Consider the following 22,422-nt stretch of genomic DNA (forward strand, 5'->3'; position numbering starts at 1 on the left):
AATTTCCCTCGTTGACACGCCAGGAGACAGGCCCCACACTTAGAGCCGCCTTGTCAGGAACCGGCATCGAAAAAGTCTGGATGCTCTTCCGTCATGGCCGGCGCCGAGCTAGCAGACACTTAGTGTCCCACGTCTGATCCCAGTGCGGTTGTGGCTGACGACCAACCGTCAGCGGCGGCGTCTTTGCCTCGTCCGGCAAGGAGTGCGTGTTCTACTCATACCCCTTAGCGACCATCATATGGTTCGGGCGTGGGTACCCTCGTCTGATGTCTGCTTCAGCACACAACAACGGGAATCTGTCGCAGTTGTCCATGGGACGGGCTATGGTGCCACCATCCATACGAGCATCCATGCTACCACGCACAACACACATGCATACGACTTGGGAATAAGCCTTTGGAGCCGCGTGGGCCCAACCTGGCCAACCTGGCCAACCTGGGATCGCCCATTCTCGAGTAACACGGGCATCGCATGAGGCAACAAAACTCTCTGCGTCGTCCCTCCTTACGCCAGCCCAGCAGCCTTAAACCCTGCCGAATATATGCACGCAGGAGGAGTCGGTGACGGCGACGACTCACATAGACTTCAGCCAAGCTAAGCCCAAGCCCAAGTAAGGCGAGGACCTCAGCCGCAGCCCGCCCGCCCAGCCATGTATGCCTTGCATAAGGTTGTGCCATACGCACGCTTACGAGGCTCGTGATTTTCCTACGCGAGCGCGCTCGAAGGCAAGCACGAATGGCGATGATTGATTGTGCTTTTTGACACGGATGTCTCGGGCATCTTCATTGACAGGCGTGCATGTCGGGAGGTTCGGGCGTGACATTCACGAATCTGTGAGACAACGTGTCACTGTACCCGAGACATCACATCACTCCCAGCCAGGCTGAACAATTTACCGGAGCACGCCTCGCTCACCGCCCTGTCCGGAACTATTTCAGTAGACGTCCAATGCAGCGTCGCGGTGAAGGAGGGAAAAGCAAAGCCCATGATCCCCTCGGACGTCCACCTATCGCGCCAGCAAAGCATCATGCTCTCGGCCCTCCCCGACATAATGCGGCGTGCTGTGTCGGGAAATGATATGAAGACATGGTGTGTTCATGCTGGTCACGCACAAACGCCATGACAACAGGCTTGTGGCTTCTCGTCGCAGAATAGTAGATATCCAGCGTGCGAAAGTCGCGACAATCTCTACTTCACATGACGGCAAGGCAAGGGGGAAAGACCACCCCCATCCCTGTTGATTACTGCCAGGGAGGCAAGGCCGTATGTTGCCTCCGATTGGGGGATCTGTAAGGGCAATAAGATCTCCGGCTTTGCAGCTGTCAAAGGTGCATGATCTGGCAGGTGTGAGATGCATAAAATCCAAGGGGGTTCGATTTCACACAAGGGCATAGTGGAATGGCCCAGGTGACCCCTCTCCTGTAATCAAAGAATGCAAACAAGGTCTATTGTGAAACTGTCTCTCAACAGAGAAGAAATACTGGTATGCGATTGGCACACCCGGAGCTCGCTCGCACGGTTGAACCAGCAGACCACAGATCCCAACACACGGAACGAAGACTTGGGAAACTAGAATAGAACAAGTTACGGCCGCCAGCGTTCGTAGTAGTCTCATGTTAATGCCCAGCCTAGCTCACTAGTCCCGTCTATTGCGCATACCCACATCGGCCTGATCCACTGTTGGTTACATAGTAAGCAATTACAAACAGTGAGAATGATCTCGAAGAAACTTCCCGCTCGGGAGCCCCCTCCCAGAAACCGAAATATCGTTTACGCCTCGGAGGGCCGAAAATGTTTCACAACCCGGATCGCCAGCAAACCCCACGTGTCAAGCCCACGGCGGACCCTCTCTTTGGCCCCAGTCCTCTAATCTCGTTCAATGTTGTCAGTCTACTTACATGTTCAGGGTGATTGACGCGGAAAGAAACCCACACACAGCCCGCTTTGGGACACCCACACAATGGAACAGAAAGTTTGATAACTGAAAGACTGGGAAACTCCAACTGGTGTAGCCCAGTCACCCAAAACTTCCAAACGTCTCACGACCCCCACCGAGATGCTGCTCCACCTGGAATACGCAGCGTGACACCCAGACTGGAGTTGAGAGTTCAGTCTCAGCCCGGCTGGAGCCCACTCACCCACCCACCAGGAACCGACTGATGCAACAGCGTCAATCTGACAGCTGTCAAAGGCCACCAGGCCCAGCCGGGAAAGGAAAGAGAAAACCGTTGTATGCAGCTACTGTCCCGTCATCAGTAGTTCGCGGCTCCAAGTCTCGCCCTACCACGGTACGGAGTGCGCTGGCCCTAGTAGCTCGCTCGCTTGCATAGTTTGGTAGAAAACGGTTTTCCGGACAGGCTGCACCCAACTTGGCCCTCATGCCCTCAACCCTCGCTCGTCCCTCTCAGGCCTTCACAGCCAGTCCAGCTGTGCTTCCCTGGACCACGTCAAAGCGCTGCGATACGAGGCAAGCATGCAGCGATCGGCCGCGAGGTTCCATGGTGCTTGGCGCTGCTGTGCATCGTCTGCCCCTACTGTCAGGACTGTCAAGTGGGCCGGCCGGTCAGTCATAGATGCTGCCCGGGGTCCAATGTCCCATACACCCCCCCCCCCAAAGCCATCCCATCATCATTCACCCCCCATCCCCACCCCGGCGCCTCCTCTTATCAATCGCACGTTATAACAACCATCGCAGACACTCAGACCCCTCCGGCCCCTCCTCCAGCTCCCAGCAGGCCACACAAAAAGGGCCCAGAAACGTCCCAATGTCTTCACCGGTCGTCCCAAAAAGGCACAGCGGCCGCCGCATTGACGCTGGTTGACGCTGGGTATGATGGATCCCGAGGCGGCCCTGGACGCGCCCAGTTGGAGTCAATGAGTCCCGCCGTCGGCTTGACAAGACGGGATGGTTCCGCGGAATGGCGGGAGAAACGGGAGAAGCAATGTGATTCTGTATGCGACTCTGTGGCTCTCTGCCGACGTCGTATAGAGAGACGCCCTCTCTCCCCCCTCGACGTCGGCGATCCAGCGAATCGCCGACCGAACGACGTGGGATTTTCACTAATATTCACGTTTATCTGTACGCCGAACTGGGGTTTTCCTGGCGTGAGTGGTGTGTTGGGCGCTTCCTGGGCCACTGTCAACACTTGCCGTGGCCAGGCCAGGCCAAGCCGATTCATCTTTGTGTGGCATCATGTCGCACGCGGAACGAGAGGATCCCCTCGCATCGCTAAAATTGCCCCAGCAGTCATGGGCGGAAGCAGCTATGCAGCTATGCCGCCATGCACCTTGGCGGCGAGGTGGGCAGAGCGTGACATCCCGGCCAGCCACGCGTAGTCAATATAACATAGCCAACAATTAATGAGAAAAAGTAAAAAAATTACCCGCGTGCCCTCCTGTCCGCGACGTCACTCACTACTTGACCCCCAATTTCCCGACCAGGTAACAGAATCGTCCGGAATATATCTGGCATAGATATAGTTGCAACCGCGACCGCAACCGTCACAGTGACAACCACATAAACCCCCCGGCCAGCCATCCATCCATTATCACCGCCGAACTAGACCCCCCCTGAGATCTCGGTGCCTAACAATGCGATGCGAAGCTGATGTGGTGCCGATGCGGAAAGCCGATAACAATGTAACCTAACTGAGGTACCTGGGCGGCAACGGTGACACCCGCGCATCAGTGTGTCACAGATCGATATCACTCGCAGTCTAGACCGCCGCACCCGCGAAGGTTAAAATAAAAGTCACCCAGTCGAAACCACCACATGGACAAAAAAAGCCAAAAATGAGAGAAAAGAAGGTTATTCCTCCAAACACAGCGGCACCCCGCCCGGAAATCATTTAGTCCCCGGGCCGAGGCGTCCGTCTCGGTGAACACGCAGGACTATCATGTGCCTGCGTACGTGTGTTGCCGCCGTCTTGTGAAAGTGATGACGAGCAAACGCCGAACCAGGCCAATCAGCCCGGTGGCTTCTTGTGTCTTGTTGCCCCCGCTGCTTGCACAGAATGATCAGAGGTGCTGAAGACATAGCTCGCTCTTTACCGCGCTAGGGTGTCATCCGGTCTGCCATTCAGTCCTTAGCCCCAACGGCGTGCGCGCACGATGTGACAGCACGTCATTCTGTTGGGAAAGGGGGATATCGGCTTTAGTCTTTCCTCTCCGGGAAGAGGGGGCCGAGCGGACGGAAGTAAGGCATCGGTGAGAAGATTTGGTCGATGTGTGGCTTCATCAAGTACTGTCTTCTTTGGAGGTGTAGGTGGACATCAATATTAGAACACTGTATATTCACGTGAAAGCCCCCGAAACGCGTCGGGAGGAATATAGCAGACAGAGCACTTGGCAGAAGTGAGCGAAACACGGATTTCAAGGCTTGCATATTATGAATTTGTGAAATGAAGACTGAAATTGTCGCTCGCTTTGAAGTGTTAATGGTATCGTCGCTCTATGAAATGCTAGGTAGAAAGATGCATATTTCCCGGGAGGTGTAGATATTCCCGTCTCTGCCACACTCGCATCATCATAACCACTTTGAAGAAGGCTGCTTGATGCGAGTGTCGAGAATTCGTGCGGGTTTCAGAGAAAAAGCTGCGAAGGGCGACAATGCTGGAGGCAGGGTGCTAATGAGGACACCAGTGCTGGTTTCCCGGTTTCCTCAGACCTTCCTTTCGTCCCTTCTTTCTTGAGTCTCCACCTCTTAGAACTGTCCGAGATGACCAGGCTCTGGCATATCTACATAACCGCTCAGAACCATGCCGACGTGCTTGCTCATGAATTCGCCGCGAACTTGCCGGGCCATCTAAGCCACAGGTCCTTCGAAAGCCGTATGTAAGTGACATTGGCGTGGCACAGTGTTCGTGCAGTGATTCTCGCCGGTATTTGTTGCCGGGTATCGCATTCACCTTCAGAGGCAATAGTCGCCACGTAGGCCAGAGAAGCTCATCGCAGTTCTCACCCAGACATCCGTCTGCGCTTGACTTTACGATCGGACACACCCAACCAACTTCAGTCGTTTAGGCCGAAGATCCCCTTGGCGATACTCCAGGCCCACTCAGCCTGCGGATCCACCTCCTTCAGGTCGCCAATCCACTCCAGCCCTAGCCTGACCGTCTCGCGCGCGTCGGCCTCGAACCTTGCCCCACAGATGCCGCTGGCCTTGATCCGCGCGAGTATGGGCACCTGATCACTTAGATGCAAGATGACGAGCGCGCCGAGGATGTTCTGTGTCCAGAAGAACAGGCACGGAATCAGAAGCTTGCGCGTGCAGGCAGGCGACATGGTGATGGGCCACTTGAGGCACGTGTTGAGGCACGTCGCAACCCCATCCGCATCCTCCTTGGTCATTTGGTCTGGGTGGTGGAGCGCCTTGTAGATGAACGGTCTGTAGAGCAGCAGCTTTGTAGTGTAGTAACGCGTGCGGAGCAGGGCAATTTGGATGTCCATTGCATAGGGATACGCAACCGGCTGGCTGCTGAGATCCGCTGTAAAAACGACCGATGTTATTGGTGGCATGCCTGAAGAGGGAGCTGGCGATGGTGCTGTCACGGGTGTGGTCGTCGCGTAGACTGTGGCACCGTATATACCCTGGGTCGTCGACGGAAATAGTCCAGGGTCGGGTTCTGCCCAGCGGAGGTGCATGGGCAATAAAGTCTCGCGCCATTGATCGAGTTGCATAGCAAGTGGCTTGATTGCGCCCGGTATCGCCGGCGCAGGTGACAAGGAAGATGATATGGAGGATGCTGGCGAGCCCGATACTGCAGAAGGTCAGCCCGGTTGAACACGAGATATGCTCACCTCGAGATGGGATGCATAAAAATACTGTCACATCTTTCGTGAACGTACCATTGCTAAGGACGTTGTTGAAGTCCGCCGACAGTCGCCGAAGCACGATCTGGGACGCAAAATGCTCCTGGAAATGACTGATGTAGTCCTCCTGCGAGATTGGGCCCCCAAAGTCTGGCACTCGAACCAGAGTCTCGTATTTGTCCAGCCCAGTCAATGGCATTCCTAATTCCAGGTTGAAATAGCTAAAGCTTGTGAGTCCCCTCTGCGTAGGTAGTAGGATTGGGATCGACTAACGTCTCCATGACCGAGCAGTGCCAAAAGGCTCTCTTAACAATATCCCCACGCGCGGATGTGAGTTCCTCAGGATTGCTGTTCCCTCTGTAAGCCAACGCCAACGCCATCCGAGCGGGAGTCCGTGGTTCACATACCTTGATAGCAAAGCCTGACAAGCAGAAGACGCAGAAATTGTCATGCGCCAGAAGTCCTGGTTTTGTTATTGTGCCGTCCCAAATTTTGGAAATGATGCGTAAGAAGAGAACAGGGCAACTCACCATGTGGCAAAAGCACGTCTCGTAGTAGATTCTGGTTGACATTAGAAAGAGCCCAGTTCGCTGAAAGGGGACTGGAGGGACTTTACCCTGCGAGAGCGAAAACCTGGACATTTTCCAAACTGCACTCGGTCAGACTGAAGCCCATTCTCCTCCGTGCCTCGTTGAAGAATACCAGTCCAGGATGCTTGGCTGTGACGCGTGCCTTTACGCGTCCAGGACGCGAGTAGGCGTCGATGGCAACCTCACCCAATGCAAAGATCAGGTATGTCAATGTTGACTGGATACTGTCGTCAAACATGAGTCCGTTCGTCAAGATTGCCGGAAGGGTTGTCGATATGAATGCTTGGCGGTCGACGATAGGATGCAGGAGGTTGAAAGTGTCGAAGAAGGCCTTGGTGAGGACCTGAACTGACTCCCAGGTCAGGCTGTTTAACACCTGAGTGGAAGATGGAGAGCCGGCAGAGGATGGAGATTCAAGACTTGATGCAGCTCGACTGCGCCGCCTCGAGCCGGTTGCGGCTAGGGGCAATGGCGGTCCTGCTCCTTGTAGTATTGAAATTCCGTCTTGTTCGGTCAGAGAGGACTGGTCACGACCGGGCACACTTGGGAGGGTATCTTTCAGCAGCTCCTGGACGGCGGGCCAGCCGAGCATTGCTTGCGCCGAAGAGACATAGTTGTAGTGCGTCACATTCCCGGGCGACAGCACGGCGTCTGAGGGCGGCGCAGGGACAAAGGCGCTGCTGCTCACGCTTGCGATGCTCCCACCGATGCTTCCTATGGGCGCTGGTGTTTGCACAAACGCATCGCCAGAAATTGAGGAATGGAACGCAGTTGATAGGCCTTGGGCAGTCAAATTGTCTATCTTGCCTTCAAGGGATTTGATGCGCTCTAGAATCTCAACGAGAGTCTTGTCCTTTTTCGTGGGCTGAGGCTCTCGGTACCGGCAATCTAACTTGAACTTGACGCATGTACCACACTTGGGTCTCTGTTCGTCACATTTTTGCTTTCTTGACCGGCAGGTATCGCAGGCTTGCGCGGCAATGGCACCTCGCTGCGTGCGCGACAGTGTACTGGGTCCCGAAGCCTGAGGACTTGACGCTGGTGAACCAGACCCGGCTTGAGATTCCCCTTCCATATCTAGCTCGTCGCCCACTCACCGGATCAGTCTCCGGGTTATCTTGAGTGGTCAGCTGCTCGAGGTTGGTGGAATATGTATTTGCTTGATCGAGCACGAGCGAGACATCCGCGCAATTGCCGAGAGAAAGCACTTCGAGCAAGACCGATTGCATGTGAGGCCAACGAAAGCTCGATTTTCGGCTCGAGCAAGCCGCTGGATGTTAGGCTTGGCCAGGCAGGATGAGGTCTGGGCTGTTGCAGGCCCAGATTGTGGTGTCGAGACGGGGGTTGTATTTCATGCGGGATTTGCGGGTGCGGTGAGAGATAGAGATTGAGGTGAGGAAGCAAGTGATGGCGGTACAGAGCCTCGTATTGGAGCGACGGCAAGGTCACGCAGCTGTGGTCAACAACTTGGAATGCAAAAGGCAAATTTTAGATGTACAGACAGAAGGGTAGCAACACAAGCAGACGAGGCCATCAAGAGGCAAGGATAAATTGAAATTCCGTCGTCGAGGCGACGTAGGCATTCGTGGACGGTAGAGGGACGGAGGAGGTGATCCCTGAATTCCTTGCTTTCTGTGTGGACCTACGTCATAAGGCTGCTGCACGCGGGTCGGAGTATTATTGCGCACTTGGCCGAGGGGACTCATGAAAAAGGGAAGATAGGGATGGGGGGGGCAAACGATGACGAGCCCCCAGGCCAGCTTCTGGAGCTACCACAGCAGTGGGTGGCTTGTGGCACTCGAGCACATGGGCATGTCAGCCCAATGGCGACATAGCCCAGCAAGAGATGAATGCACGGCCCTGTAGGAAAGAGCCGTCGGGATATCGAGAGTGGCAGGGCAGGGCAGGGCAAGCATCACCTTTCGAGAGGCGTTTGACGGGGCATGGAGGCGCGCAGACGATGCCCACTTTCTGGACGAAAGGGGAGCGCGATGCCTGTAAGCGAGGGCGACCGCGGGCCTGACCGAATGCGCGTTGGGTAAGCTGTTCAATCGAGCCTGGCGACGGCACGCGGGCAAGATCCAAGGATGAGGATGACGAGGTTGGACAGGGCGATGATCACCTGGGGAGCCTCAACGGCTAGCCCGTTCCTGTTCTTGCAGTTGATCGACAGCACCACAGCGCCGACAGAATGGACCGCTTGCAGAACGACTCGCCTTGACCTGAAATAAGCTCAAGCGATATGTCGAAGAGTGGTTCTGCGTACCAGAGTGCTGGATCTCACTCAGCCTCTGAGCCCAGGGCGGCTGCTGACTTGACTTGGCTGCTCGGATCCGACTTCAAGGGCCCGATTCCACCGCTGCGCTGGCGGGACAGCGGGAGCAGCCACTGGTCTACTGTGTACTCTGGTAGTTAGCCTTCTATTGCCGCCCGAAACGTCCCAACCGGGTTAGTCAACACAGCAACCAGTCCAGCCTCTCACACATGTTTGTCGAATAGAGATAGAAAAGACTGCATGATATTATGTTCCTTTGAAACTAATTATCTTGAGACTGCTCACGCTATGGTTCTTTGGATTAAAGGCAACCCGGTGCAGGGTTGTGACTCAGCCCCTTACTACCAGCTCGCCCTTCACGTAGGTTTCCATCCTAGCAGGTAGGAATTTGAATATGTGTCTTAGTTTTAGCGTTCCTGTCACCAAAGGCGCTTTGGCGGAGTGGTTAACGCGATGGCCGTAAGTTTCCCATTAAAGACAGATCCACTAAAGCCCTAAAGCTTATCTAACACATCAAAACAGTGCTAAGCCATTCCCTTCGGGGGCCAGAGTTCGAATCTCTGAGGCGTCGAATCTTTTTCATCTTTTTTGTCTTTTTGCACCAGTAAAGATAGTTTGAAAGAACTCATCTTTTGGTTGTTTCTTTTTACAACCAAAGGGAATGGCTTGGCAGGGCATTCCACTTCGCTATCGTGCCTTGTATGGAGCTTTGGCGCTGCCTTTTTACCTGTTCCCAGAGCGCGAACAGCTTGTCGCCGATTGTCTATGTCATGAGGATTGATCTCGGAAATGTGGCCTTTGAATTGAAGGGCCGCCGTGTCTGCAAATAAATTGTTTCATCCGCAGCATTCCGAATATCGATTTCTTCGGTGGTGAAATGGATCGTTCATGTATCAATGACGATTCACTCTTCCAAGTAAGCCTTTCAACTTCGGCGGAGCTCTCAGAGGCATAGTACCTGATTTGAATTCCTTCTTGGGGACCGATTCTGATCTTGCTACCATTCAGGTCTTTCTGTCTTACCTGCATGATATTGGTTGCCCTGTACTGTGTCTTCTTCATGGGGAGATCCAACTGCGATGGATCACTGACAGAAGCATCTTCATCTTCTATAGGTAGGTCTAGCGTTTCCTCTATTGTCAGCATGTCCGGAGCCCCGCCGATAATATGTGCTTGCTAATCTTGCAAATCGAGCTCTTGATCCATAGCCACGGAGGCTAATTGTCTGCAGTCTATTTGAGCTTCGTGCTCGGCCTCAAAGTCGAGGTGGTCCGCGCGTGATGGGAAGCTGTTATGCTCCAAGGACTGTTGGCTTTTTTAGTCCATGCGAATGGTCTCCAAGATCTTCTGTACCTCGTCTACACATTCGAAGACAATCCTGTGGCGCGCCTTCGGAAGGTCGCCCTTTGGTTCGAAATGACTCGATGACGTTGTGTGGAGAGGGGGGGGGGGGGATGGCGACTTTTGGCTCTGCGATATCGATGAAGTCCAAGCACCCTCACCTCCTAAGGCAAGAAACTCTTCATTATGTTCTCTGCGGTGTCCGTCGGTTAGATCTGTAATATGTTTCTTCATACTCCGGAATGCCTCAACATCGAAGGGCTCGTCGTGACGTTTCCGGGAAGCGCTGGGCCCGGAGATGATAGATCTCTTTTTCGACCTCAGAAGAACGGATAGCACCATCAAAAGACCCCAACTGAGAGAACCGGCAATAGTTTCAGTCTTTCAAATATCCTCCAGGTGATCGATACTTTTTCGAAATGACCAGACCCTCAATATTCATCTAGGGTATCGATAGTCAGTTTAGGCTACCCCTTCCATTCCAATGCCACCCCAGAGATAATAGACCGCTGGATAGAGCTTGTTTGAACAAAGTATGGTCTGGTCGCGGCCAATGAGGCTATGGAACTCTAAATCTCAAAACCTCACTGATCCGGGTGGCAGCCGTGGTGCTCCTAGTACGGAGGTTCGCTGAAAGCTCTGGCCAACGAACAAAAAGGCGGGCTATGCCGGAACCAGTGCCGTCGTCGACATATATGGGGTATTTACAACCGCGGAGCTCGAGCATGAATCTTTGAGAAAGCCCCAAGGCAGTCCGAATCGTGTGTCCGGCCAAAAGTCCGCACAAGAATATGACCTGTAGCCGACTCGCCCTGATGAGCGTAGCGTGCTTCTCGAGAGCCAACGCAGCTGCGGACACGGTCTGCAACATTTGATTCAGGCCCTCCACATCGAGGATTGAGACGTCATTGAAGTTCGGGGTCCACACAAGTGTATTTGATGCGTTGAAGCCGCAACCCGTGCAGTGACCATAGAAGCTAACCAACAGCAACCGACGTATCCTTCCCTGCTATATGTCCATGTTTCTGTCCAACCGTAGGTGGGCAAGACTCATGAGACACGACAAATCCGATTCTTGCCGTCATGTTGCCAGTCCATACCAATGAGTCCAGGTTGGGGTCCTCTGTGTTCTCCATAAAACGCTCTTTATTTACTGCAGTCGCTAGCGAAGCTGTGATCGTCTGTAGCAAATATCATCGGGTATTGCGTTGTTCAAAGCCGCAGTGAAGTCAGATCGGCACAACGGTCGTTGGTTTGTGCGGAGAACCTCGCGGTTTTTGCTTGAGAGCTTGACGAAATCCCAGCCAAGCTTGGGTTTGTCATCAGGAGATCCGGAAATTGCTTTGGAAGCTTTCAACTTGAGGAAGCTCAGTCCCTGACCACCTCTCTGACCACGTCCCTGAATGAGTGGCGTCGTAACATTGAGTCCATAGTAACTCGAAGCGATTTCATCCTTGGTAAGAACACGCTGCATCGACCTGAAAGCTTTGCAGAACAAAATCTCCAGAATATTGGCCCTGATATGATACATTTGAGCTAATGTTCCTGACTCAGGGAATTGCCGAAGCTAAATAAAGTTTACGGTCCAGTGTCCACTGCCCATGAATATCATGAAGTGGTGCAATGATGTGCGCGAGCCCTTAAGGATACTCGCAGCATGCTACCACAGGATTCGACGTACGGCATTTGTTTTCTATTCCAATCTCCATTTGAACTTTTTTTTTAAAAAATAAAAAATAAAAAAAAACAGTATCAGTTTCCTTTTTTATCTTTTAGATCGGCATTGATTACAAAACATTTGACCAAGGTACGAAAAAGATTCGACGCCTCAGAGATTCGAACTCTGGCCCCCGAAGGGAATGGCTTAGCACTAAGATGGTATGTTAGAATTGGTTAGGAACAGGTATTATGTAATAGGTAACTTACGGCCATCGCGTTAACCACTCCGCCAAAGCGCCTTTGGTGACGGGAAACCAAAGTTCGGCTCTAATATCAAAAGTTCCTAGAATCACGGTTTGTGCCCGAGCCAGCCCCGCCAGGCGACCATTTGGGTGCCTGCAGGGCTGCGAATTGTTGTATTTGAAAGCACAAAGTGTCTCAATTTCTTCTGCCTCGGTTATACAAGTAGTCCTAGGATGTGAAGTTATCTGATTTGTTGATGGCCCAGGTAGTCAATGTATGTGCCTCCTCTAGTATGTAATCATGCCTCTTTATTGTCTTCATTGACATTCTGGAGTACAAGTTGCTGTTGACAAGTTAGGTTATGATATCGAGAGCAGAGCACAGAGATTTGTCGAACCTGAATGAAGAACTGGATAAGGTAGTCGGACTGTGTCATGATGATGCTGTTGAGGCGTATATTTCTCTGTGGCTTTGCGGGGGTTGTTAGTATGAAGTTCAGAGAGCCACGAGTATAATGCACCCAACCTGATGACTGCTGCGGATGTGGATTTGTCTTGGTCTGCTTGAGTGAATGATGTTGCCAACTGCATGTAGGCAAGTGAGAAAGGGGCAAAATGTGCAGTCGTGGATAAAGGACTTATTAGTACTTTTCCGAAAAAGCAGTCTTCAGGCTGCAACCATCAAGCCCTTTCTTTATCACCGGATCTGGGGATGCACCAAAAGCACAAACCTATCGTTGCATGCGTAAGAGGTCTCCCACAGTAGTCAACATGAGGCCACCAGTTGATGCCCCTTGTAAACCTGTCATCCTCTCCTCCAGCTTAGAATCGCCATGATGAGATTATTTACACCAGACTTCGGGTTAGTTATCACTAACTTTATCCTTGCAATCTCAAATGAATGTCTAATTCAAAACCAATAAAAGAACGTGAAACAGCACCTTGCCGCTGCACTGTAATTTAACACCAAAAGGTCAGAATTCCAGAATGCCTTCTGCATTACAACGCAGTTCTGTATAGCTGTGCAGTCACACATGGCTGCTTGGCTTCTTCGATGTGAGACTCGAGGATGATATTGGATTTACATCCAGGAGCTAGCAGGCCATCGAGGTCGTCCCGTGAGGGCTTTTCGGTTGGTACAAAACGACTAATAGCTAGGACAGTCGGCCAGATTGAGGTACTCTTCGAGCTGAGGGAATTCCCCATCACGGAGGAACCACGAGGCCGCGCAAGCCATGTGAAGCAAATCTCTACATTCAATAGGTTCTGAGCCCGGATGGCCCTGCTGTTTGGCATAAACTGCTCTCTCATTGGCGTGGATTGAGCAGCATATCGAAGCCCTGGTGAGATCAAGTCACCTGAAGGAACACGAGACAGTTACAATGGTCCATGTTCAAGAATGCAATGCCATATAACTACCCCTTCTTCTTGCGTACCAGGTAAGGATTGGAGGGCTTGGAGACATAATGTCTGCAACTATTTTGAGACAAACAGAGGTCATGTACACGTAGTGGTTCCCTTGCAATTTTTTGAATCTTGCGGAATTAATAGATTTCTATCCTTTTAACAGAATATCTAGTCTTCCAACAGTTTATCTGGTCTAATAGAGGAATCCTTCTGACAGAACTTCTAGTCTAAATAGAGTATTCATTCCTTAATATGGCGTGCTCCATAGAAGTAAAAATAAGATGATGAGCTTAGGAGCTTCTTCCTCAGAAGCAACCTAGGAGCCTCAGACTAAAGATTTCAGATCAAGAATCTCAATTGATTAAACTGATTTGAAATTATTAGTAATTAAAATCGACTAGAAATACTCTTAATTCTCAAGAATCTTCATAAAAGAACCAAAGAGGGAATCTTTTTTTAGTTAGAAATCATACCCAGCTAAGAAAATAAAGGAAAATCCGGGAGGAAATCTCTATCAGAATACTCAGTCAATTACTCTCAGAAGATGATAAATTCTATCAGAATCATCTTCTCTTCTGATTAAAAGAAATTCTCAAAAGAATTGTAATAGAATCATTATATATATTAATATCTTTCTTAGCGACGATATAATCGCTGATATCATATTCTTAAATTCGCAAATCTCCCCAAGGTAGTAAGCCGTCGGGAAGGTGGTTGTATCGGGCGGACGAAGTATTGTCTCAAGGATGTTCAATGGTCCGTACGAGGCTGCTGTGGCAGCGTTACTCGTCCAGAGAGGCAAGGCCTATTTCCGATATTACGCGGTGGTGCTGCGAATCAGTCACTGCAGCAGGGATCGCATAACTCGCTTGCACCATTATCAAGGCCCAATTGCAGTCAATGCCTTTCGAATATGGATAGTTAATATGCTTGTACAGCTTGTAGCATTGTGCTCGGCCGAAACCCAGCGTATTATAGGCTTTGGTCCGAACTCGGATTATGGATCTGCCTTGGATGTATAACGTTTTAACAAGAGAGTTTTGGTCGAGCAAATCGCCTCAATTTTATGTTTGCTGACGAATATTGAGTAATCGACTCGGTGAATGTTGGGTATACATCTTGTTCTCTCTTCCTATTCCTCCTCCTACTTCTCTTCATCCTGCTCCTCTTCACCTTCCAAGACCGGACTCTTGACCCCAGTGAGGATGTATCTAAGTACATGTAGCAGTTTCCTTGCGTCAATATGTGCCCGGTGGTGAGTATAGGCTAAGGGAGATTTGGGAAAGAGTAGCTAGAATAGCGTTGCGAGATGTATTAGGCTACAATAGCCCGCCATTCTCGAGAGGTCGTTGCTATGGAGGTATTTATCCAGTACGCTGCGTTCTGTAAACTCGTGCTTTAGGGTAAGCCAATCCTAACCATTTAACGATTACTCAATTAAGAAGCTGTTTTTAAGACTAAGGGCGATTATCTCTCTCTTAAGCGGCGTTTAGTAGCAGGCCTCTCGTGTTATGCGTAGTGCTTGGAATACTGTAGATTCTGCACGCGAATGCTATCAACTGTTCCACATTCCCCTTGCACAGCTCCGAAATTGTATTGTCCCTGTGCTGAAGGGTTGTTTCCAGCCTGACTACCCCGTTGGCATTTGGAATAGCTAGCTTGAGGATCAGAAGCTTCCTTGGCTGGCCCCCCTTGGCCCTGACAAGGGTTGTTTTGGTGTTGACGACGACGTAAACGGCCTTGCCTTCTCCAGGATTAACTTCTATTACGCGCGAAACATGGTGCTAAATTGGATACGGCTGGCACTAAGATCAGATACCCACTACTCCATGTCTGCCGGTGACAGTATCTTCCAAAGCCTCGCGCCACGCTGTTGGCTGCGGGACGTCCTGGCCGGGTCGGTTAGGCGCCGCTGGGCTGCCCTCAGCCTGGCCTCTGGCCTCGCCTGGGCGTGCTCCTGGCAGTCGATGCTGTCTACGAGTCACCTCATCAGATACTACGTCTGCGACCTCGATCAAAGGCAACCAAATGCCCGCCTGGAACTTGTCTCAAACGGTGTAGCTGGGTGATACACCCCCCTAGGATAGCACAGCAGTTCAGCACGACAACCAACACACACCTACAATGCATAGAAAAGCATCACAGACCTACAAACGCTCCTACAAAAATAAGTCACTCAGTGTCTGGCCTAGCACAAATCCATTTCCAGGCTGCTGACCACAGCCCAACGTACCCAGCTTTGCTCACTGTCTTTACATCCGGGGCAGGCTTTAGATTTGCCCCTACCTCACTTTAGCACGGTCACATTCTGGCCTCATAACCATTTGGCAGCTCAATAGAAGGGGCGAGTATAGAGGTAGCGTGCATTTCGAGCTCCCTTGGTTCATTGAAACTCAGGCTCAGCTCTACACTGGCTCAAGACTCGGCAAGGTCGGTGGAGTGTGAAAGCGACTGCGGTGTTTGGGTCTAGCCACACCTTGATCTCCAGTCTCAAGGGTCCAGTCCAGTCCATGTCCGGGTCCAGGGCCGGAGGGCACAAGCCTCGGTCCAGGTGGTGTCGTAAAGGGTGGGACTCATGCTCGTCATGGTAGAAATGTAGATGGCTGGTGGTCGGGCCAGTCCCACGACATTACGGGAAAACGTACTAGCACATTTGTGTAGATTTAATAACCGACATGAAGGCTGTTGTTATGGATGGAATGGTCGACCGAGGATCAATGCAACAGCAGCCCACGGGAAGGCAGCAACAGCCTTTATACGAGCGCTGTGTGTCGTGGATCCCCGACGAGTCCGGGGCAAGTGAAAACGAACATCGCGGTGTCGGAATCATGGGCGCCAATGCAGTACGGCTTTCTGACGGCGGGACGCGATGGGCTGACTCAGCAGGGTCGGAGCCGTTCGACTCCGTCTTGCGAACGGCGGCTGACTAACCGGATCCATCTCCACCCCCTGTCTCCGCCTGCCCCCAAGCGGCCGTAGAAGTACCCAGGTACCCTCAGCCTGACGCAAGGCAACAGAAGCTTGGGTAAGCTCGGTCGCTCTGCACCGCAACGCGGCAAACCGCCCGTCTGTCTGCACGCCTACCATCTAACTGTCTCGACGATTCCATCGACACATCACCACCCTTTTCTCGCAACAGCCATCTCACTCCTTCGCTCTCCAACCTCAGTCCAGTGTCCATTGGATCCCGATCACACAAGCAATTCCATCTGGGACTGCTTCCTACACCCCTCCGCCTCCTCCTCATCCCGACCTGCCCAACATGTCTGATCCAGAGCGGGCCGACGCCATCGCCAAATACACCGACTCGCTGCTTGAGTCGCGGAACTGGGAGGTCAAGCTGAAGAACCTGCGCCTGGAGATTAAGGATTTGGAGAAGGAGTTCAACAACACAGAGGAGAACATCAAGGCATTACAAAGCGTAGGCCAGATCATCGGCGAGGTCCTGAAGCAGCTCGACGATGAGAGATGTGAGAACGCACAATGCCCACCCTTTGCCGTGCCCACAAGCACCATTCTGACCTGTCCTTCCGCAACATAGTCATCGTGAAAGCATCCTCCGGCCCTCGGTACGTCGTCGGCTGCCGGTCCAAGGTCGACAAGGCGAAAATGAAGCAAGGAACACGTGTCGCGCTCGACATGACCACCCTCACAATCATGCGCATGCTGCCCCGAGAAGTCGACCCCCTCGTCTACAACATGTCCCTCGAAGACCCAGGCCAAGTGAGCTTTGCCGGCATCGGTGGTCTCAACGACCAGATCAGAGAGCTGCGTGAGGTCATCGAGCTGCCGCTCAAGAACCCAGAACTGTTCCTGCGTGTCGGTATCAAGCCACCGAAGGGCGTCTTGTTGTATGGCCCCCCAGGAACGGGAAAAACTCTTCTTGCAAGGGCAGTGGCGAGCAGCTTGGAAACAAATTTCTTGAAAGGTGCGTTCATGTAGCCAATATCCGGACAGCGTTGTGCTGTGAGTGCTGGAAGCTAACAGATCCTGTGTCTGATCTACAGTCGTCTCCTCCGCCATCGTCGACAAGTACATTGGTGAATCCGCCCGTCTGATCCGCGAAATGTTCGGCTACGCCAAGGAACACGAACCATGCATCATATTCATGGACGAGATCGACGCCATTGGAGGACGACGTTTCTCGGAGGGCACATCAGCAGATCGAGAGATCCAGAGAACGCTCATGGAGCTGCTCAACCAGCTCGACGGCTTCGACTACCTGGGCAAGACAAAAATCATCATGGCCACGAACCGACCCGACACACTCGACCCTGCGCTGCTACGTGCCGGACGTCTTGACCGCAAAATTGAGATCCCTCTACCCAACGAGGCTGGCAGACTCGAGGTCTTGAAGATTCACGCCAGTAGTGTGATCACGGAGGGTGAGATTGATTTCGAGAGCGTGGTCAAGATGAGCGACGGGCTGAACGGCGCTGATTTGCGAAACGTGGTTACTGAGGCGTGAGTCTAAGTTTCCCAGTACTCTTATTCCCCTTTGATGTAATAAATGAGCACTAACACCAGCGCAGAGGCCTGTTTGCCATCAAGGACTACCGAGACGCAGTGAATCAGGACGATTTCAACAAGGCCGTGCGCAAGGTGGCTGAGTCCAAGAAGCTGGAGGGCAAACTAGAGTACAAGCAGCTATAATCTTGAGATTTGGGACATGATAATGCCTGCATAGGGTATTAGGAAAGGCATAGTGTTTTGATAGAGGCCGAGTAGGAAGTCTGGGAGAGGTGTCGAGGAGCTCCCGCCGTCTGGTATGAACGGTGTGTTCATCATACCTAGCTACCCAGCCTAGGTAGTAAATCATGACACATACCAAAAACAAACATTCCAGTATTTGATCCAAATGAAGCAAGGCATTTGCTATCCGAAAGCGAGCAAGTCTTTCGGCAGTCTCTGCAGTCCGGTATTCGGCAACCTCTGATCCGCGTAAACCACTGTCAGCCACTTACCCTCTACCGTGCTGACCAGCTCCTGTGGTTGGCGACGCTGCGAGTTCCCCTTGTATACGCCACTGAAGATCTCATCATCATCGATCTATGCCTACGTTTGACAGTAGGTGGCTGTTCGTTTCCCACGCACTTTCAGCCACTTCTGCTCCTTGAAAACCCACACATTCATCGTGGATTGTTCTATCCATCGGCCATCGTTTCAAGCACTCGCCAGGCTTGCGGCGACTTTGGGAAGAATGACGGCGATATGAAGCTGCTGGGATTTAGATAATCATGCACATCGTGGCCACTTGCGACGTCTATGGAAATCTCATTCCTACGGCATGGGAGCTTTGCCAAGAGAAATTCTATTCTGTGTTACTCCACTCGAGTTATAAATGTCGAGACTTCTCTTGTTATGATTTATGTCAGGCAAAGCCTATACTATCGCCATTCTGAATTAGTGGTATGACACAATCAGTCCAAAATCGCAGTCGTTCGCATGCGATGGGCTTTTTTGTCCCTCTATTTCAGGAGAACGCCTCTTAGTCGATTCTTGATCCCTTGAGGCAGAAGTCCACAGAACAAGTTAATTTAGCAATGATGCACCCGGCGCAAGACAAGCAAGGCCCGACATTGGAGCAGATACCTCAAGGAGACATCTGGCTGTGAAGACGAGTCTCGTTTGTCCTGAAGCTTTACCGCTTAGCCCCGGTGCCTGTTACCTTGCAGCATATACTCCCAGCCCATACTATGTCTCTCTTGTGATTGGAAAGGGGGAATTTGAAGTCGCTGCTAGCATTTAAATGATAATTTTGTCTTACAATGTAGCCCATATCTCATGCCAGACAGGTCCACGCACTACTCGATGACACATTCCCGGACAGAGCCTTGTTCAAAGAATGCTCTCGCGAGCCACCCTCCCACTGCTTTACCCCCGGACCTTCTGTAGAAGCCGGACAAGATGCCCACACGGAAGTACGGGCCACCCGCACCAAACCTACGCAGAATCAGCGCCGCACAATTCCCGGTCTCCTCGATCCCCATGAACAACAGGCACACATCGACTTGTTCCGCTGGCCTTATGTCGGTGTAAGTAGCATATTCCCTGAGGAACTCGAATGACTTCGTGCTGGCCGTGCACGGGATAGAAAGGCTCTGCCGAGTCTGCAAGGTTCCATCTGAGTGGAATCTTAAATCCCAGACGCAGTCGAGAACCGGCCCCCTGATGGTGATGGACGACCCTGATGCGATGCGTCCGAACCTGCTGTTGTCTACGTATCGCAGAGACACTTTGACTATCTTGGCGAGATGCGACACAAGCTCCTGGCCTCCCCAGAGTCGTCCTTGACAGGATGCCCAAGACCAGGATGGCGCGATATATCTTGGTCGCTCCGCGGCGGGAGGACCAGGGCCCATGTGGGGGCTTGTGAGGCTCTCGTGCGGATTGAAGGTCATCGTCAAGCCCAGGTGCATAGAATTTCTCCATAGTCCGCAGAGGTATTCGTCGTTTGGGTTGCATTGTGCGAAACGCTGAGCGATGGCGGAAATGGCGGGCAGTCGGTCGGTCGGTTCCGACAAGTGAAGATCGTTATAAAGTTTGACGAACTCGAGCCACTGAAGTGCCATCTCCTTTGTTGTGTTCGAGATGGTACTGTATTTCTGCATCAAGGTGTAGGGTCTATTCGGAGTGCCATATACATCCATCTCGCCCCATGAAGTATGCGAATATTGGTCTTCCTCACACGAACGGCCGGTTGGACACTCCCATATCAACTCCTCTCTACCAAAGTAGAGAACCCTGGCAGACACAACCCGTTCCTGAAATGCCCAAGCTCTATTCAAGAGTGCATGGGGCCGATCAGCGGGCATTCGATCCTCACTTTGATCCTCGAAGTCCTCAAGCTCATCCGGTACACTGAACGCTTCGACCTGATATTGCTTTCCCCGGTACCCGAGGGTAAGCAAGGGGACAAGCGAGCCCGGGGCCCGCTGGGAAAACAGACCACCATGGCTGTCATGCGCCTGCAAAGCGGCAAACGTGATAAACGCGTTGGAGTATACCGAGAACATTTGCGTAGATTCTCTCTGCCAGTCTTTCTCATCGCCTTGAATTATACACATCGAATCGATCCAGACGAATTCCAGTCCGAGTTTCCTAGCAAATATTATAGTGTCACGGAAAGTCTGGGGAAGGGTATCCCATGGGATACACTTAAGCTGAGACTCGTAGTTCGCGTTTGTGGTGAGACAACGAGGCCACATGTCCCGGCTGCCCCAGCAGTGACTAAGAGCAACGTAGCGGGCGCCAGAAGGGACACTGTATCTCAGCCGCAGAACGATCCCTTCGATCGGATCTGGTGGGATGTAAAGCAGCCTAGAAGGGATGTAACCGTCAGGTGCGGTCGACGTCGTTCGTGAGTGACAATTTGGATGATCCTGGCGACACTCATTAATGCGGTCTTTTACCCAAGCAACAGACCTTCTCGATCCAGTGTCAAGTGATGGGAGCTCATCAAGTCCCCAGTCACATATGCCTGGCGGTGCTGGTGCCGATCCGGCTGTGAGCAGTTTCCAAAATCTAACCTTCTTTATTGATTCACCAACAGGCTCGCAATTTCGTTGCTCGAACCCGAATCTCACAAATGCGTTCTTCTCATAGCTCCATGTACCCCTCAACCAGTCGTACTTGCCGCCGTTCACCTTCTGCAAGAATTCGGACAGAACAGCGCAGCACAAGTTGCCCTCTGATGCAGACGCGGAGAGTATGGATTTGGAGAATATGCGCCCGAAGCGCTCTTCATCAGCCACAGAGTCGATGAGCAGATGATCCCAGACCCCGTCCCAGAGGCATGTCGAGCACCACGCCTCACGTGGTTTCTTCAGATCCCCACGCCAATCATCGGGTAGATCGATGTGGTGAAGGGGCACTTCATCCGTGGCCGTGGTCTCTCGCGAGGGGTCGGTCACGCCAGACGCCATGCGCGGCTAATATGAAGAGAAACCACTTCGTTGGGAAGGATGGGCGACCTGAAAGCAGCGCAGACTTTGCAGACTCTCCACAACATTGTGCCAACACCTAGACCAACCAATTGAGCTCGCAAGAGGATGCGAAAGTAGAATCACTGCTGCTGAGAGGATTGAGCGGGGGACCAATGCCTTGGCAACTGCACTAGGCAATTGCGCGGCTAATGTTGGATGCATGCCTCGCTCCTTTGTCGCGCAGTGGTTTGCGGATGGTCGGGATTGTGAGGTACACAAAATGCTGACCTACTCTCATTCTCCCATTGCCAATGATTGGCAACCTTTGTATTTCTCTCCGAATGGAGCGAATGCAGTGGGCGTATTTAGAGTTTCGCTCTGTTGGAGACCTAGAATTTCATGGTCCTCATACCCAGTAATTTTCCTCCAAATAGACTTCAGAAGTCTTGAGAACCGCTCGTGATACCCTGAATAAATGTAAGTCTAGGGGAATGGCACCGCTCTGAACTCCAGAGATTATGTTCGACACCCCTATCACGCGCGTTGTGGCCGGTAGTTGGCTTGCATTCATGGGTGCCTGAACAGGACGGTGAGATGGAGACGAATGGAACGAAGAGATGCAATTACACAATCTGATTGTATGCAAAACTTACAGCCCGTCAAACTTACAGCCCGTCATTCACCACACTTGCGGTGCAACTGGAAGAGAATGGCGCGTGGACAACTTTTGGTGTTTGCGCGACGGACAGTCCGCGTTGGCATTGTAATGGATGAAAAGAAAAACAGCTTCTCGTGAGGGCAACACGGCTTGGAATCATTGTTCAGACCAACCTGCAACGGTAGTCCCGAAGCCTCGTATACGCCGAGACTGCTCATCCTCGGTTCAAAATATCTCAGGCGATAGTCCGTCAGCGGCAAACTCAACGGTCCGGAAGGCCTCCCAAAGCAACAACAAATACGAGCGAAAGCTTGACTGAGCGGTCCCTTGGCAGGGGTAATTGACGGCGCTCTTGGATCTTGCCCCGTACAGACCCCCGGTGTTGGATTGCGACCCCGTATCCCGAGCTGCAGGTTCCTGGTCCGCAGATCTCGGGGGCATCTTGGGCGGGCAAGGGCCGTTCAGATCAGCGAGCCAGATAGACGAGAGACAGGCCGTGCTATGCCTGGGTTGA

General features: G+C 52.1%; 5 protein-coding genes across 5 annotated transcripts; 2 read left to right on the forward strand and 3 right to left on the reverse strand.

Annotated features, from left to right (window-relative positions):
• Positions 1-5,010: 5,010 nt before the first annotated feature.
• On the reverse strand, positions 5,011-7,630 carry J7T55_010903 (uncharacterized protein; the record flags this gene model as incomplete). The annotated part of the gene is made up of 6 exons (XM_053135464.1): positions 5,011-5,759; positions 5,848-5,938; positions 6,219-6,274; positions 6,342-6,372; positions 6,445-7,326; positions 7,499-7,630. The coding sequence occupies 6 exons, from the start codon at positions 7,628-7,630 to the stop codon at positions 5,011-5,013; spliced, it is 1,941 nt and encodes a 646-aa protein (XP_052986861.1).
• Positions 7,631-8,448: 818 nt separating this feature from the next.
• On the reverse strand, positions 8,449-11,548 carry J7T55_010904 (uncharacterized protein; the record flags this gene model as incomplete). The annotated part of the gene is made up of 8 exons (XM_053135465.1): positions 8,449-8,623; positions 8,686-8,797; positions 9,404-9,496; positions 9,585-9,852; positions 10,030-10,326; positions 10,670-11,023; positions 11,118-11,198; positions 11,285-11,548. 8 exons carry the CDS (start codon positions 11,546-11,548, stop codon positions 8,449-8,451), a joined length of 1,644 nt encoding a protein of 547 aa, XP_052986862.1.
• A 3,606-nt stretch (positions 11,549-15,154) lies between these two features.
• On the forward strand, positions 15,155-16,255 carry J7T55_010905 (uncharacterized protein; the record flags this gene model as incomplete). Its single annotated transcript, XM_053135467.1, has 3 exons — positions 15,155-15,370; positions 15,657-15,755; positions 16,052-16,255. 3 exons carry the CDS (start codon positions 15,155-15,157, stop codon positions 16,253-16,255), a joined length of 519 nt encoding a protein of 172 aa, XP_052986863.1.
• A 332-nt stretch (positions 16,256-16,587) lies between these two features.
• Positions 16,588-17,978, forward strand: J7T55_010906 (26s protease regulatory subunit s10b; the record flags this gene model as incomplete). Its single annotated transcript, XM_053135468.1, has 4 exons — positions 16,588-16,795; positions 16,867-17,253; positions 17,333-17,789; positions 17,858-17,978. 4 exons carry the CDS (start codon positions 16,588-16,590, stop codon positions 17,976-17,978), a joined length of 1,173 nt encoding a protein of 390 aa, XP_052986864.1.
• Positions 17,979-19,129: 1,151 nt separating this feature from the next.
• J7T55_010907 (uncharacterized protein) lies at positions 19,130-21,250 on the reverse strand (the record flags this gene model as incomplete). The annotated part of the gene is made up of 2 exons (XM_053135469.1): positions 19,130-20,645; positions 20,751-21,250. 2 exons carry the CDS (start codon positions 21,248-21,250, stop codon positions 19,130-19,132), a joined length of 2,016 nt encoding a protein of 671 aa, XP_052986865.1.
• Positions 21,251-22,422: the final 1,172 nt, after the last annotated feature.

The sequence above is a fragment of the Diaporthe amygdali genome (assembly GCF_026229845.1).
Source record: "Diaporthe amygdali strain CAA958 chromosome Unknown NODE_55_length_279518_cov_64_759621, whole genome shotgun sequence".
Classification (NCBI taxonomy): Eukaryota; Fungi; Ascomycota; class Sordariomycetes; order Diaporthales; family Diaporthaceae; genus Diaporthe; species Diaporthe amygdali.